General features: G+C 42.5%; 1 protein-coding gene across 1 annotated transcript in view; it reads left to right on the top strand.

Moving 5' to 3' along the window:
• Positions 1-4794, top strand: part of LOC147663658 (dolichyl pyrophosphate Glc1Man9GlcNAc2 alpha-1,3-glucosyltransferase-like) — a 127621-nt gene extending 122827 nt beyond the window's left edge. The window contains exon 13 of the mRNA XM_086950287.1: positions 3833-4794. Within this exon, the coding sequence (XP_086806413.1) occupies positions 3833-4067 (235 nt within the window). The 3' untranslated portion in view covers positions 4068-4794. The remainder of the gene's footprint in view (positions 1-3832) is intronic.
• The last annotated feature ends 8162 nt before the right edge of the window (positions 4795-12956 follow it).

Genomic DNA, 12956 nt, shown 5'->3' with positions numbered 1-12956 from the left:
ATTAGACCCGAGGAGGTGATCTCGGCGATTTCCCGCCTCAAACTTGGAAAAGCCCCGGGACCCGATGGTTACATCCCCCTCTTTTACAAGACGTTCTGCCAGGAGTTGGCGCCGATCATGACGCGCCTCTTCAATTCGTTTTCGGAGCCTGGGGCTATTCCCCAGGACCTGCTTCTGGCGACGGTGTCGGTGATCCCCAAACTTGGCAAAAACCGGGCTGAATGCGGATCCTATAGGCCGATTTCACTTCTGAACACGGACCTTAAGCTGTATACGGGGATTCTCGCGGCTCGGTTGGCACTGCACATGCCGGGGCTTATCGATCCGGACCAGGCGGGATTCATTCCTGGTCGGCAGACGGTAGATCACACCAAACGGGTGGTCCACTTATTGGAAAAGGCCTCCAGAGTCCCTGGTGAACGTATGCTGCTTTCCATCGACGCGGAGAAGGCGTTCGATCGGGTGCACTGGCCGTACCTTGAAAAGGTGCTGTGTAAGATAGGCGTGGGGGAGAAGTTTCGCAATTTCATATTCAATTGCTACAGATCCCCTTCTGCTGTGGTAAGAGTGAACGGCTGCAGCTCTAGGAACTTCATGATAGGGCGGGGTACCCGGCAGGGGTGCCCACTGTCACCACTTCTATTCGCCCTTTACATGGAGCCATTCGCTCAGCGGGTTCGTACCAACCTGGCAGTGAAAGGCATTCGGATGGGGGGGGTTCGTGCACACTCTTAGTCTTTACGCGGACGATGTCATCCTGACGTTAGATGACCCAGGTCGTTCCCTCCCCACGTGCATCGCTGAATTGGATAGCTTCGCCAGGGTAGCAGGTTTCAAGATGAACTTGGGGAAGTCGGCGGCCCTTGACATCTCACTGTCTCCCACGACGAAATCTGACTTACAGAGGCTTTTTCCCTTGAGCTGGTCTAAGGACTTGGTGCCTTACCTGGGCATCCTCCTGGCGCCCTCCCTTCCTGCTATGGTGTCGGCCAACTACGCGGCTATGGGCAAGAAAGTCAAGGAAGAACTCGCCCGGTGGGATAAGGGGATGCTGTCACTGCTTGGCAGGATAGCAGCGGTGAAAATGACCCTCCTCCCGCAAGTCTTATATCTCTTCAGAGCCCTTCCACTTCAGCCTCCCAAAGGGTGGATCCGACAGATGCAGGCGGATATCGCTCGCTTTGTATGGCAGGGCCGCAAACCCAGGCTCAAGAGGGCTCTCTCCACGCTGGCGCCTGAATCCGGTGGCCTAGGCATACCGGACCTAACCAAATATTTTCAAGCAGCGCAGCTCCGACACCTGGTGGAGTGGAGTAGGTGGGAGTCCGACAAACACTGGTTATTCCAGGACCAGGCAGTGGCGGGTCGACCACTGCAGGAGGTACCATTCTTGCGTAGGCGCCACCGCCCACCCAACCTATACGCTTCCTTTGTCACAAGGGTCCCGCTGCAGATATGGGATGCGGTGAATGGCAAACACGAGCTCACCACCTTTCCGTCGCCGTTCACCCCGATAGTAGACAACCCGGACTTCGGTCCCGGTATGGAGCCTGGAGCGTTTGGGCGCTGGCGCACGGCTCGATGCTCTGCTTTGTTCCATATGTATGGCCCGGAGGGGGCCACTCCCTTCCAGGGCCTCCGACGGGACTTTGGTCTACCTGAAACGGAACGCTTGCGGTATATGCAGGTGCGTCACTGGGCGCTCCAACCGCAGGTGCGAGAACTGGCTGATCGGAAACTTACACCTTACGAACGATGGCTGGTGACACGCTCTTCGGACGCCAAGCTCATCTCGGATCTATATAAGCTCCTGCAACCCCCCTCGTCCCACATCTATAATCCTGGTCGTGAACGCTGGGAACGGGAACTTGGTAGACAGCTGGGACACACTGACTGGGAACGCATCTCCTACCGGGCGCGACACTCCTCCTACCACACAGGGCTCACCGAAACACTCACAAACATTTCCACCTACTGGTACTACACCCCCGCAAGATTGCACGAAATGAATCATAACATTCCCCAGACATGTTGGAGAGAATGTGGACAGGTCGGGACACTCACTCATGTCCTGTGGGAGTGCCCCTTACTGGGCCCCTATTGGGAGGAGGTGTTGGGGGAGATAGACCGGTGCTTTGAGATTGAACTCCCGCGCTTCCCCGCCTATGTTCTGCTGGGTCTGCCCTTTTGACCTGATGTATCCTCTGAAATCCAAAAAGGGTAGGCAAATAGCAATTGCGTTGGGTTCAGCGGTCCAGAATATACTTATTCATTGGCGCACCACTACACTTCCCACTGCTGTTGGCTGGTTGCACAGGTTGTGGCATGTCTTGGGGATGGAGAAGATGTCCCTGGTGGCGGCAGGGGAGGTAGATATATTCGAGGAGTTGTGGCTGCCCTTTCATACCCTGTTACAGTCAGAATTCAGGGAAATCACGTGTCCCCGTTACCTTAAACTGCTGCGTCTGACATCCCCGGCGACCCCGTCCACGTGACCCGCTAGTGACCACAGGAATGATGGGGGACCTGGGCGCTCTTCTGCATTGGCGACGTAGGGCACTCTTAGCACAGTACGGGGGCTGGGGGGTGGGGATAGGAATGGGGAAGGGTGGAGGGGAGTTGGGTGAAGGGAAGTTAAGTTTTGGTTATGTCTCGCACGAAGGTGCGCCTGTCATACGACCTTGAATGCTGTTGGCCTTTTCTCGAAGTAGCCACGGGTCGCACTCCTATAACGAATTGATTGCTCTATTCTCGCCGAGACAATTGTATTTGTTGACCTGTGTTGTTTTGTGTTTACATTTTTGATGCTGCAATAAAATACTTTAAACCTAAATGTGTTTATGGTACAATCTACATGTGGTACAACATATATATAAATCAAAAATGAAAATACATTGGTCACTGGGCTCTACACATTTGTTTCTGGTTGTTGTAATTTTCTTTTTATGTGGGATGGTGACATTTATCGATAACTAGTGCGCAGTTCATCTTTGCCTATTAAATGTTTTTAAAAGTCTGAAAATGGAGAGCTAGTCCATAGTTTTGCAGGTCCAAAAATTGATACTGCCTAAACTTTACAGCTGTGCAGTTCAAACGTAAAAATACTGAAAGGAAATGCAGAATTTGAGTATGCACAAGGCCTTAATATGAGAGTGTAGTGTAAAATTAGAAGCAAGTATTGGTGACGGTTTGAGTATGACACCTCAGGAACTGAAAGGAGAATACTAGTGCAAGCAGGTCATGACCTTTGAATGAGTGGTAGTGTTTTCATCCATAAAATGCTGATATTTGGGGTTGTGTTGTTTTTGCCTGTGAGTGGCTCTTGAAATTCTGGAATTTTGTTGCAGGTCCACATCAGAGTAGAAACGCATAGAGATTCTGTATGTGTTATTTTAGGTATTTCAAACTCAATATCACAATGAGGTCTTCCTCTCTCTTTATTATCTTGTTGGTAGTTTAAAAAACACAAATGACTTAGCTGAAAATTGTAGTTTAGGATGGAGGTAGCCTTTTGGTCACACAAGTCATTCAGGCTGGCAGATGTATCGTCATAGAAGGCGGTCCTCCTGTAGACCGCCAAGGAACTGTACTGAAGCAATTTCCAGGTTTGTCACCATCTCCAGGGGTGCAAGGTATGTATGACTAAGTGATCTTGGCATAAACTATGAAAGAAAAATATTTTAAGCTCTTTTTCGAAGTGTTCTGGGAAGCTTCTGCTCAGAAACGTAATTTTGACAAGGAAAGCCCAACCAAGTATTCGTCCTATTTATTAATGTGCTTTTTTGCCTATACGGTCTTTTAAATTTCTCTTCCTCTGTTATTTGTATTACAGATCAGAGGGTCCTTTGCTGTATCACCTGGAAAAGCTCTACCTCTTGGGGTTGGTGCCTTTGGAGATCTTCTGTGAAATTGTCTACCCATTAACGCCATGGAAGCAAACCCTGCCATTCATCCCACTGCTGCTCACCTCTGTGTATTGTGCACTTGGTGTCACATATGCCTGGCTCAGATTGTATATCTCTGTGCTGACTGAATCAGGAACTGTTAAACAGAAAAAAGAGAAGTGAAAGGAGTAAGCAGTATGGAACAATTGTGAGAATTGTACTATCATGGACCATAGAAAGGCTACTTAAAAGCACTTGCTGGACCACCGGGTGTTTTTTTTATAGTCATTCTGAAGACTCATTGTGTATGCCCATCTTATCTTCTACGGTTATGATAAGGATCAGTTGGAGATATTTACTTCGAGAGTGGCTGTGAATCCCGGATCAAGAATCAGTGCTACTTTGTTCGAATTGCTTCAGTGTTCAATAGCTTGAAGCAACCATAGACCAGCTGTCCATTTTTAAGCTGATGAAAATTGTGCTGCATTTTCAAGAATAACATATATATATTTTCAGGTGTAGATGCCACGGGAAGGTAATGGACTAGTAAATACTAAATCTACTGTAATCATGCACATTACCAGATTCCTTTTGGTTTAGCATTAATTTGGAGCATATTGAGAACGCTTTAAAATACTCAGGAAATTGATTTTGTACTCATTACACATGTGAGGAAATAAAGACAGCATTGCTGACTTTAAAGAAAACAACTGTTTACAAGCTGTGCCAGCCTGAACTTCAGAATTTTCTCTCAAAAGACTAAAGAGGAGTATGTTCAATTTTTGGAGCATAATTCCTTTTAAAAGACAATGTTGTGCTTCTGTGTATAAAAATTGTGGAAAATGTAAAACAATACAAACTGCTAATTGGACATCGATCTGAAAAAACAATAAATGCAATTTAATTCACTTACAAGAACTAGATTAAAAATTTAAGAAAGGTCCAGGAAAGCAACAAAAAGTGATCATGGACATTTTTATTAATCAATTGTATTTCATTTTTAAAATAAAGTCATGCACATAGATTTAGTTTTGGAGGCTATGAAATATTTTGGATATGTCTGTTAGTACACAATTTTAGGATTGTTTCTCTTTTTGCATCTAATGTTAGGGAGTCTTACTCTTTGGTAAGAACAACAAGAGCTACAACAAAGAAAAGAATGCATTTGTCGAGCATTATTTGGTAAATCTCCAAAGTACTTGCTAAAATAGTAAGCTTGCTCTGGCGTATGGTTTTTGTCGAGAAGAACAGAAAAAATCAGAAATTGTAGAAAAATGTGTACACAGCATTGATAGACTATGATGCTAATATTTCTATAGTAGTAATTAGTTAAAAGCATTACAGAGGCACAAAACAGCCCGTGTGATTGCAGACTGCTTAATGCAGCAGACTACATCGCGTCAATCAAAACTACATGTTACATCCATTAAAAGGACCTTTGTCTAATTTTATAAACCATTATTAAATACAAAACAGGTTAAAGTCAAACAAGGATGCAGCCCCTCTGCATCGACAAAAGTGTAAATGCATGCAAGTAGGATACAATTTCCAAAGCCTTGGAGTGTTAAACAAATGCCTATGCACATTGAAGAACATTTTGTAGAGTATAACCTAAATCAAGTTCTGTCACTGAAGTCCAGCTGCATAATAAGAATCTTCAAAGTATAACAACATAATATCGTATCTCAGTGAACTGCATGATGCTACCAAATGGTGGGTGTCTGCTGGGTGGGGAGAGAGGTACGTTTAAGAGGAATTAATGATATAATTAATATAATATTATCATGCCAAATATTAACAAAGCAGCACCTATGCAATTACAATAATACATAACGTAATAGAGGCTGGCTGAAAGTTTTTCAATGCTAGTTACAGCTGGACCACAAAGTTGATTTTGAAACATGTTTCGTATGTAGCCTGTTACACTCCTACAGCGTAGCCAAACATCAAAGCCAGGCTTAATAGTCCCTTCTCAGCTGTTAGTGATTATCTGTTTGGTTTTTCACATGAAGAATGGTAGCTAGCTCCATAGTACCCCTGAGCTCCAAGAAAGCACTGCCTACTTTTATGGAACAGTTTGTACCAACTCATAGCGATTGGGTAAAAGCTACTTCTGTTCGCAACCGTAACAGATTGAATCAGAAATGCCAATTGATAAAAAAATCCTGTAATCAAAAAAGTTTTTTTTAAAGTATTTGTATAGTGCACCAGTATGATTTGCTATGTCAAAATTCCAAAAGTTTAATCAACAAGAATAAAAGCCATCATTAATCACTACTGACAAAATCATCAAGTTTGCAATTGCTTATTGACATGTCTGGGTTTCTCAATATATTGACTTTGGCAAGTAAGGCTCCCAAGACATAAAACTACTCTCCGCAATATGCTTATTTGTAAGATTAATGGTCACATTTAACAACGAAGTTGTCTAATTTATTTCAATACTTTCAGATTCTCTCCAACAAAAATATGAAATGTTATTCAAATGCTTACCAGAAGTAAGTTTATAAATGAATCTTAATATGCCAGTGCCTGCCAGTTCTGCTCATTCAATAAGATTTACTTTGCAGTCGATAGCTTGTATCATTGATCTTTTAGGGAAATGTAAGATTTCTTTTAAACATAAACTCTCAAATGGAGCCATTCTTCACTTGATTCAAGGTAAAGAACTTCCATACCATACAGTACCATCACCGTAATTTTAATTTTAAAAGCTTTTAGTTGGTGGGTTAAGGCAAGGCCTGGAGGCCATGTGATTAAATCTTACTATTGATGTTCTGATCTTTTAAGATTATAGTTGGTCACTCCAATTTAAGGTCCTACTAAATAGCTAACCTTAATACTTCTAGGACTCTACTTACTCCACTTTATTTTAATCGAAGAACAAAGTGATATTCGTTTTTCTATCCAAGACTATTTTTTGTTTTTTTTCTCTGTTTTCATTCAGAAAATGTACCTTGTGGTATTCTGAGCAGTCATCCAGCTTTATTTGCAGACCCACATCTATATAGTCCAGCCATATCAAATCGTCCACATAAAGCAGATGGGTGATGGGAGCACCTCCCATTTTTGGAGAGAAAACACTTTTGTTTCCTTCAAAACAGACGGTATATCCACCAAATATAATCCAGTGAGGCAGGGAGCAAGAACATATGCTTTGTGGAAGCCATTTTATATTTTGAGTCTCTTTGACAGATGACTTAAAAAATACAGTTCTCATTGATCCCAGTTTACTGTATGACAAACTTTAGTAAGCGACTATAGGTCTTTTGAGATCCTACAGGATTCTGGCTTACTCAAGAGACAACCTCTATCCACAGAATCAAATGCTCAATCAATCATGGATTTTAAAGCGCACTACTCACTCGTGTGGGTCTCAAGGCGCTGAGAGGGAGTTGGGGGGGTTAGCAGCACCATTTGGGTCATTCGAAGAGCCAGTTCTTGAGGACCTTTCTGAATTGGTGCAGTGTCTGGCTTAGTCGGAGGTGAAGGGGGAGTTCGTTCCAGGTCTTGGTTGCGAGAGGGGGCCATGCAAACGTTGAAGAGTGTGGGGCTGAGGGAGGATCCTTGGTGTACTCCGCATCCGATGTCAGTTCTGAGAGGAAAGGTGGGAGTCTTATTCTGTGTTCTGCCTGACAGGAAAGATCATATCCAGTCTAAGGCTTTTCCTTGGATGCCGGCATGATGTAAACTAGTGGCTAGTGTGCGGTGGGAGATGGTGTTCTTCATCCTCCTTCAAATTTCTTTATTCGATTTCCATAATTTTTAGGCTACCATAAAAGTACAGATAAAAACATATACAGACAATAAATACAATCGGTACACTCAATAAGTTACGAGTTCAATGATTATTTAAAAGACGGGGTAATTAAAAACAGAATATTTTGATTTAAAGTGCGAGTGCATCAGAAATAACCAAGATTTAAGCGATATTTGACACAGACCTTCAGAAAACAGGCTATAGATTTAGCATACATTTCGTTTTCCAAAAATTGGAGCGCGAGAAAAGCTGGGCGGCAACATCGTACTCCCATCAGTCTCAATATGGGGACAATCCATCTCCTTCGAGGATATTCATAAAATCTACAAAATAGCACTGTGTGAATTAGGGATTGTATGGAGAAATCGTCACATTGACACACAGAGATTCTTGGACCAGTCATTCTGTTTAGGGAAAGTTATTAAACGATGAAAGATGTTAAATCTAAAACGAGTCAGTGAGAATTTCTCATACATATTCAGATTATACATTAAATATGGTTGCACCGTAAGCGTGGTCTGAATCGCTAAGATGTGCTGGACTGAGCTTTTACCGATCTCTCTGGAAAGTCGTAGCTGCCCTAGATGGGATAGGCATAGCTTTTTTAAGTCTTTCCTCGTTATTTCAGAAATGGTAAGTGGATGGTTAAAGAATCTCACTATGTCTAAATCGTCAAAAAAAAATTCACATAGACAAGGCAACTAATCTTGTGCATTTTATCTAGCATAAGGCAGTTGTTGATTAGGCGTCGTGACAATTTGCAGTGTTCCGATGTCCAGACACAATGCCATAGAAGGATTGGTTGGATTCTAATAGTGTCGGATATAAATTCCAATCCTAACTCTAGATGACAACAATATGTCAAGGAGCTTTGAGGGACTGCCAATAAGTATCTCAAGAAGCTATTCTCAGTCCCACACCCCAGCGCCATAGATGGCTACGGTAATGCATTTTGCTTGATAGACCTTAATCATTTCTGGGGGGGGGGTCCTCTTTCCTAGCTTCTGAGCAAAAGCAACGAGAGCGGTGGTAGCCCTCAAAAATAATAGTTTTCTCGCGTTTATGGCCTGCGTCCACAGTGACTTATTATCAATTAGAATTCCTAAATATAAATTCTTATATTAACTATAAGGTCCAGACTTGCCATAAAAACACAATATTTGTCTAAAAGACGCTGGAGCTGCAGGGGGGTTCTTGCCATAATCACTGCGTCGTCGGCATATAGTAATGCCGGTATTAAACTACGGCCGATGGTGTGCAGGTCCTGACTCCCTTCCAACATTGCTGCTTCCAGCCCGTTGGTTTAAAGGTTAAATAAGAAGGGAGCCAGGACACAGCCTTGTCTGACCCCCTTCTCCACTCCAAATGATTCAGTAAGTTCCCCCCTGAGTCCATACCTAACTCTTGCTGATGCGTCCGAGTAGAGTTCTCGGAGGAGATTTACCAAAGGGAAGTCTACGCCCATTGCCAAGAGGATCGACCTTAATTTCGTATGGCTAACGCAATCGACCGCCGCAGTCAAATCAACATAGGCCATGTGTAGATACACATTGTCTCGCACATATTTCCCCAATAAAAGGGAACGGTTTAGAGCTTGCTCCACAGTTCCTAGACCCTCTCGGGAACCCATACTGTAAATCAGAGATTATATTATTGTAATTGGCCCAATCCTGTAGGCGTTCTAAAAGGGTACCGCCGGTGACCTTACCAAGGGAATCTAAAAGGGAACTAGGTCGATAACACGTTGGGCTGTTTCGATCACCGTTTTTAAAAATAGGTACCAAGATTGAGGTAGACCATGATTTAACTAAGCCTACGGTGTTAGCAGCTTCGAGGACTCTAGTAAGGATGGGAGACCATAGGTCCAAATTGTGTTTAAAGAGGTCCACCGGGACCCCGTCGGGCCCGGAGCTTTCCCACCTTTGGAGGCCATCAGGGCGTTAGTCACCTCAGAGTGTGTAAATTATAATGGGATCGGGTACACTGACCGATTGGGGAGAGGTTCCCTCCCATCTTTCTTGACTTGCTCATAATTTACATCTGTGACTATGCCAAAAATTTGGGAGAAATGATTACCCAAGTTTTAGCATCCACTGCTACATCTATCTTGGGGGCTACGTTCGTGTCTGAGAGAAAGGGGGATTTAACTACTCTCCAGAAAGTAGCGCGGTCATTTATAGAACAACTCTTATGGAGGTGGTCCCATAACCCATTTCTTAGTTCGTTTTTACGCCTTTTTAAGGCCTCGTTATAGGCCTTTCTAAGTCTAGTAATTTCTTCTTTCTCCCGTTTAGCCTTATGGAGTGCAGTTTTCAATCTAGAGTAAGCTTTTGTGCAATCCGTGTTGAACCACCGTTTTTTACAGTTCCCTTTTTTATTTTGTTTGCGAAATAACTCTTCTTGTACAATTCTAGTAATATTTGGTATGCAACCGTTACCACGCAACTTTTACCACGCATACTGTTACAACGCACACCATTACAACGCAGGATCCTTTACAACGCATACCTTTACAACGCATGACATTACATCGCAGATACTATTACAACGCATGCCATTACAACGTAAGTATAGGTAAGTATATCATTTTATTTAACCTTTTTTTAAATTACCAAAATATTAAAAATAAATTAAATATATTAATTAAAGTAATTTTATATATAGTTTGGGTTTGGGGTGCAGGGGTATTTTTAGGGTTCAGGCTGGGTTTGGGTTGTGGGGTACAGGGGTATTTTTAGGGTTCAGGGCTGGGTTTGGGTTGTGGGGTACAGGGGTATTTTTAGGGTTCAGGGTTGGGTTTGGGTTATGGGGTACAGGGGTATTTTTAGGGTTCAGGGTTGGGTTTGGGTTTTGGGGTACAAGGGTATTTTTAGGGTTCAGGGTTGGGTTTGGGTTTTGGGGTACAGGGGTATTTTTAGGGTTCAGGTTGGGTTTTGGGGTACAGGGGTATTTTTAGGGTTCAGGGCTGGGTTTGGGTTTTGGGGTACAGGGGTATTTTTAGGGTTCAGGGCTGGGTTTGTGTTTTGGGGTACAGGGGTATTTTTAGGGTTCAGGGCTGGGTTTGGGTTTTGGGGTACAGGGGTATTTTTAGGGTTCAGGGTTGGGTTTGGGTTTTGCGGTACAGGGGTATTTTTAGGGTTCAGGGTTTGGGTTTTGGGGTACAGGGGTATTTTTAGGGATGCAGGGTTGGGTTTGGGTTTTGGGGTACAGGGGTATTTTTGGGGTTCAGGGCTGGGTTTGGGTTATGGGGTACAGGGGTATTTTAAGGGTTCAGTTTTATAAAAATACTTAAATTAAATAAATTTATTTTAGTAATTTTAATATTTATTTAAAAAAGTATATATATATATATATATATATATATATAATTTTAAAATTACGACATTAATAAAAAATGTATTTAATAAATAAAATCAATTAAATATTTATTAATTAAATTTTTTATAAAAATAATATAATATAAAAAAATAATATACTTACCTATACTTATGTTGTAATGGCATGCTTTGTAATAGTATCTGCGATGTAATGTCATGCGTTGTAAAGGTATTCGTTGTAAAAGATCCTGCGTTGTAAATATTGCGTTGTAATGGTATGCGTGGTGAAAGTATGCGTTTTAACGTCATACATCCGTAATATTTATATAACTGGACAATATTTTTTCATGGGGAGAGTCTAGATTAAGACATGTTTCAAGCAGGGGCAACGCTCGTTTAACCACTTTCGCTATTATTGAAGCTGGATCAGTTTTTGCACATTTTAAGGAAAAACCATTCAGTCAATCTAAATTCAGGGTTTGTTGTTCCAGAAGACTCAATGGATTGGGCTTCTCCAAAACAGTTGCCAAAAACAGTGTGAAGGTATTGGGGGAATGATCTCTAATGGCGTTATTAATTGTGGAGGTTCCATAGCTTGAGATGCAAGTATAAAAACGATTGTGCTGGAATGCCCCCTCCCGTTGAATGTGGGAGAAAAAGGGACTAAAGGTGCTACCAGTTCATTGGCAAAGCCCAGCTCCAGGGCAAACAGTATCTCATTCATGCGGTTCCCAATGTTAGTGTGAGAAAAATGTGTTAAGTTATTCTCACACTTGTCCTGGATACCGCACTTTTTGCTATTATTGTCTTTGCAAAGTGAAAATTAAAATTCCCGCCCCAAATCGGATTGAACGATTTGTTCAGGTACTTATTTCGCATTTCTTGTAAAAAGGAAAAAATATTATTTAAAACGGCAATTAAATCAACTGGATTAAGATTATTATAAAAATGTACCCAGAAATAGGTGGACGACTTGTTTACAGTTTTTGATAGTTACTTTCTGACCTCAACGCTACTATGTCCTTGAGTGCAATATTATTTGAAATATACGTTATTAAACCCCGCTTCAGACTTCCCGAGACAGAAGGCAGGGCGTTTAAAAAATAGGTCTTACAGCCCTCGAGGTGAATTGGGGTGCTTAGCCAGGTCTTTTGGAGACACACGATATTATGTTTCCTCACCAATTCTAGCCAGGAATCAAAAGCCCCGCTACGTTCCAAAAGACAATGTCGAATTTTAGGTCTTTTAATCCGTCAGTGCGTGGGGGATTGACTCAGAGTTTGCTATGGGTGTTATCAACTCTGCTTCATTCGCCGCCACTCTTAAATGGGACCCCACAGCGTCTGGTGCTTTAATTAGCACCAGAAGTTGCTGGTTTAAGTCTGGGCGGTTAGCTACATTAGAACTTCCAACAGAGTTGTCTAATGTTTGCATTACAAATTGGCTGGGAACCAGGTTAGAAGCAGCGGGAGATGGACCCCCTATTGAGATGTCCATGGCTTTCAGTCATTCGTTATCGTCCAAGCCTGAGAGAACATTGAATCTATTCTGAATAGGAATGGACTGTGATTGATTTTGATGGGTAAATGGGTTTCTCCAATTGGGAAGACTCAAGTATTTTCTTCGAGGGGGATAGAAGAACCCTAATGGTAGAATATTAATCCCAACAGGATCTATGATGTAATTTGCACCTTTCCTCAAGATTTCATTATCATTGGATGCTCTATGGTCTACCGCATTGGCTACCCCCCGGTTAGCATTGGCCAAAGTTGGTGAAAAATATGAGCTCCCTACGCGGATATTAGTATGCATGGTGGTACTATCGCTACCTTTCAAGATTTGGGTCGCTGCTGCTGGTTGATTTAACTTAGTGCTGAGGAGATCCTCAATGTTGGTCATTCTGGATGTTAACTGGTCCAGCCTGACCCTCACATAGAGATCTAATCGCTCTACTAGAGAAACCAGACTCTTAATATCAGTTTGCATTGTAGGGCT

The sequence above is a fragment of the Lissotriton vulgaris genome, unplaced genomic scaffold (genome assembly GCF_964263255.1).
Source record: "Lissotriton vulgaris unplaced genomic scaffold, aLisVul1.2 SCAFFOLD_292, whole genome shotgun sequence".
NCBI classification, from domain to species: Eukaryota; Metazoa; Chordata; class Amphibia; order Caudata; family Salamandridae; genus Lissotriton; species Lissotriton vulgaris.
This window is presented reverse-complemented; position numbering and strand designations above follow the sequence as displayed.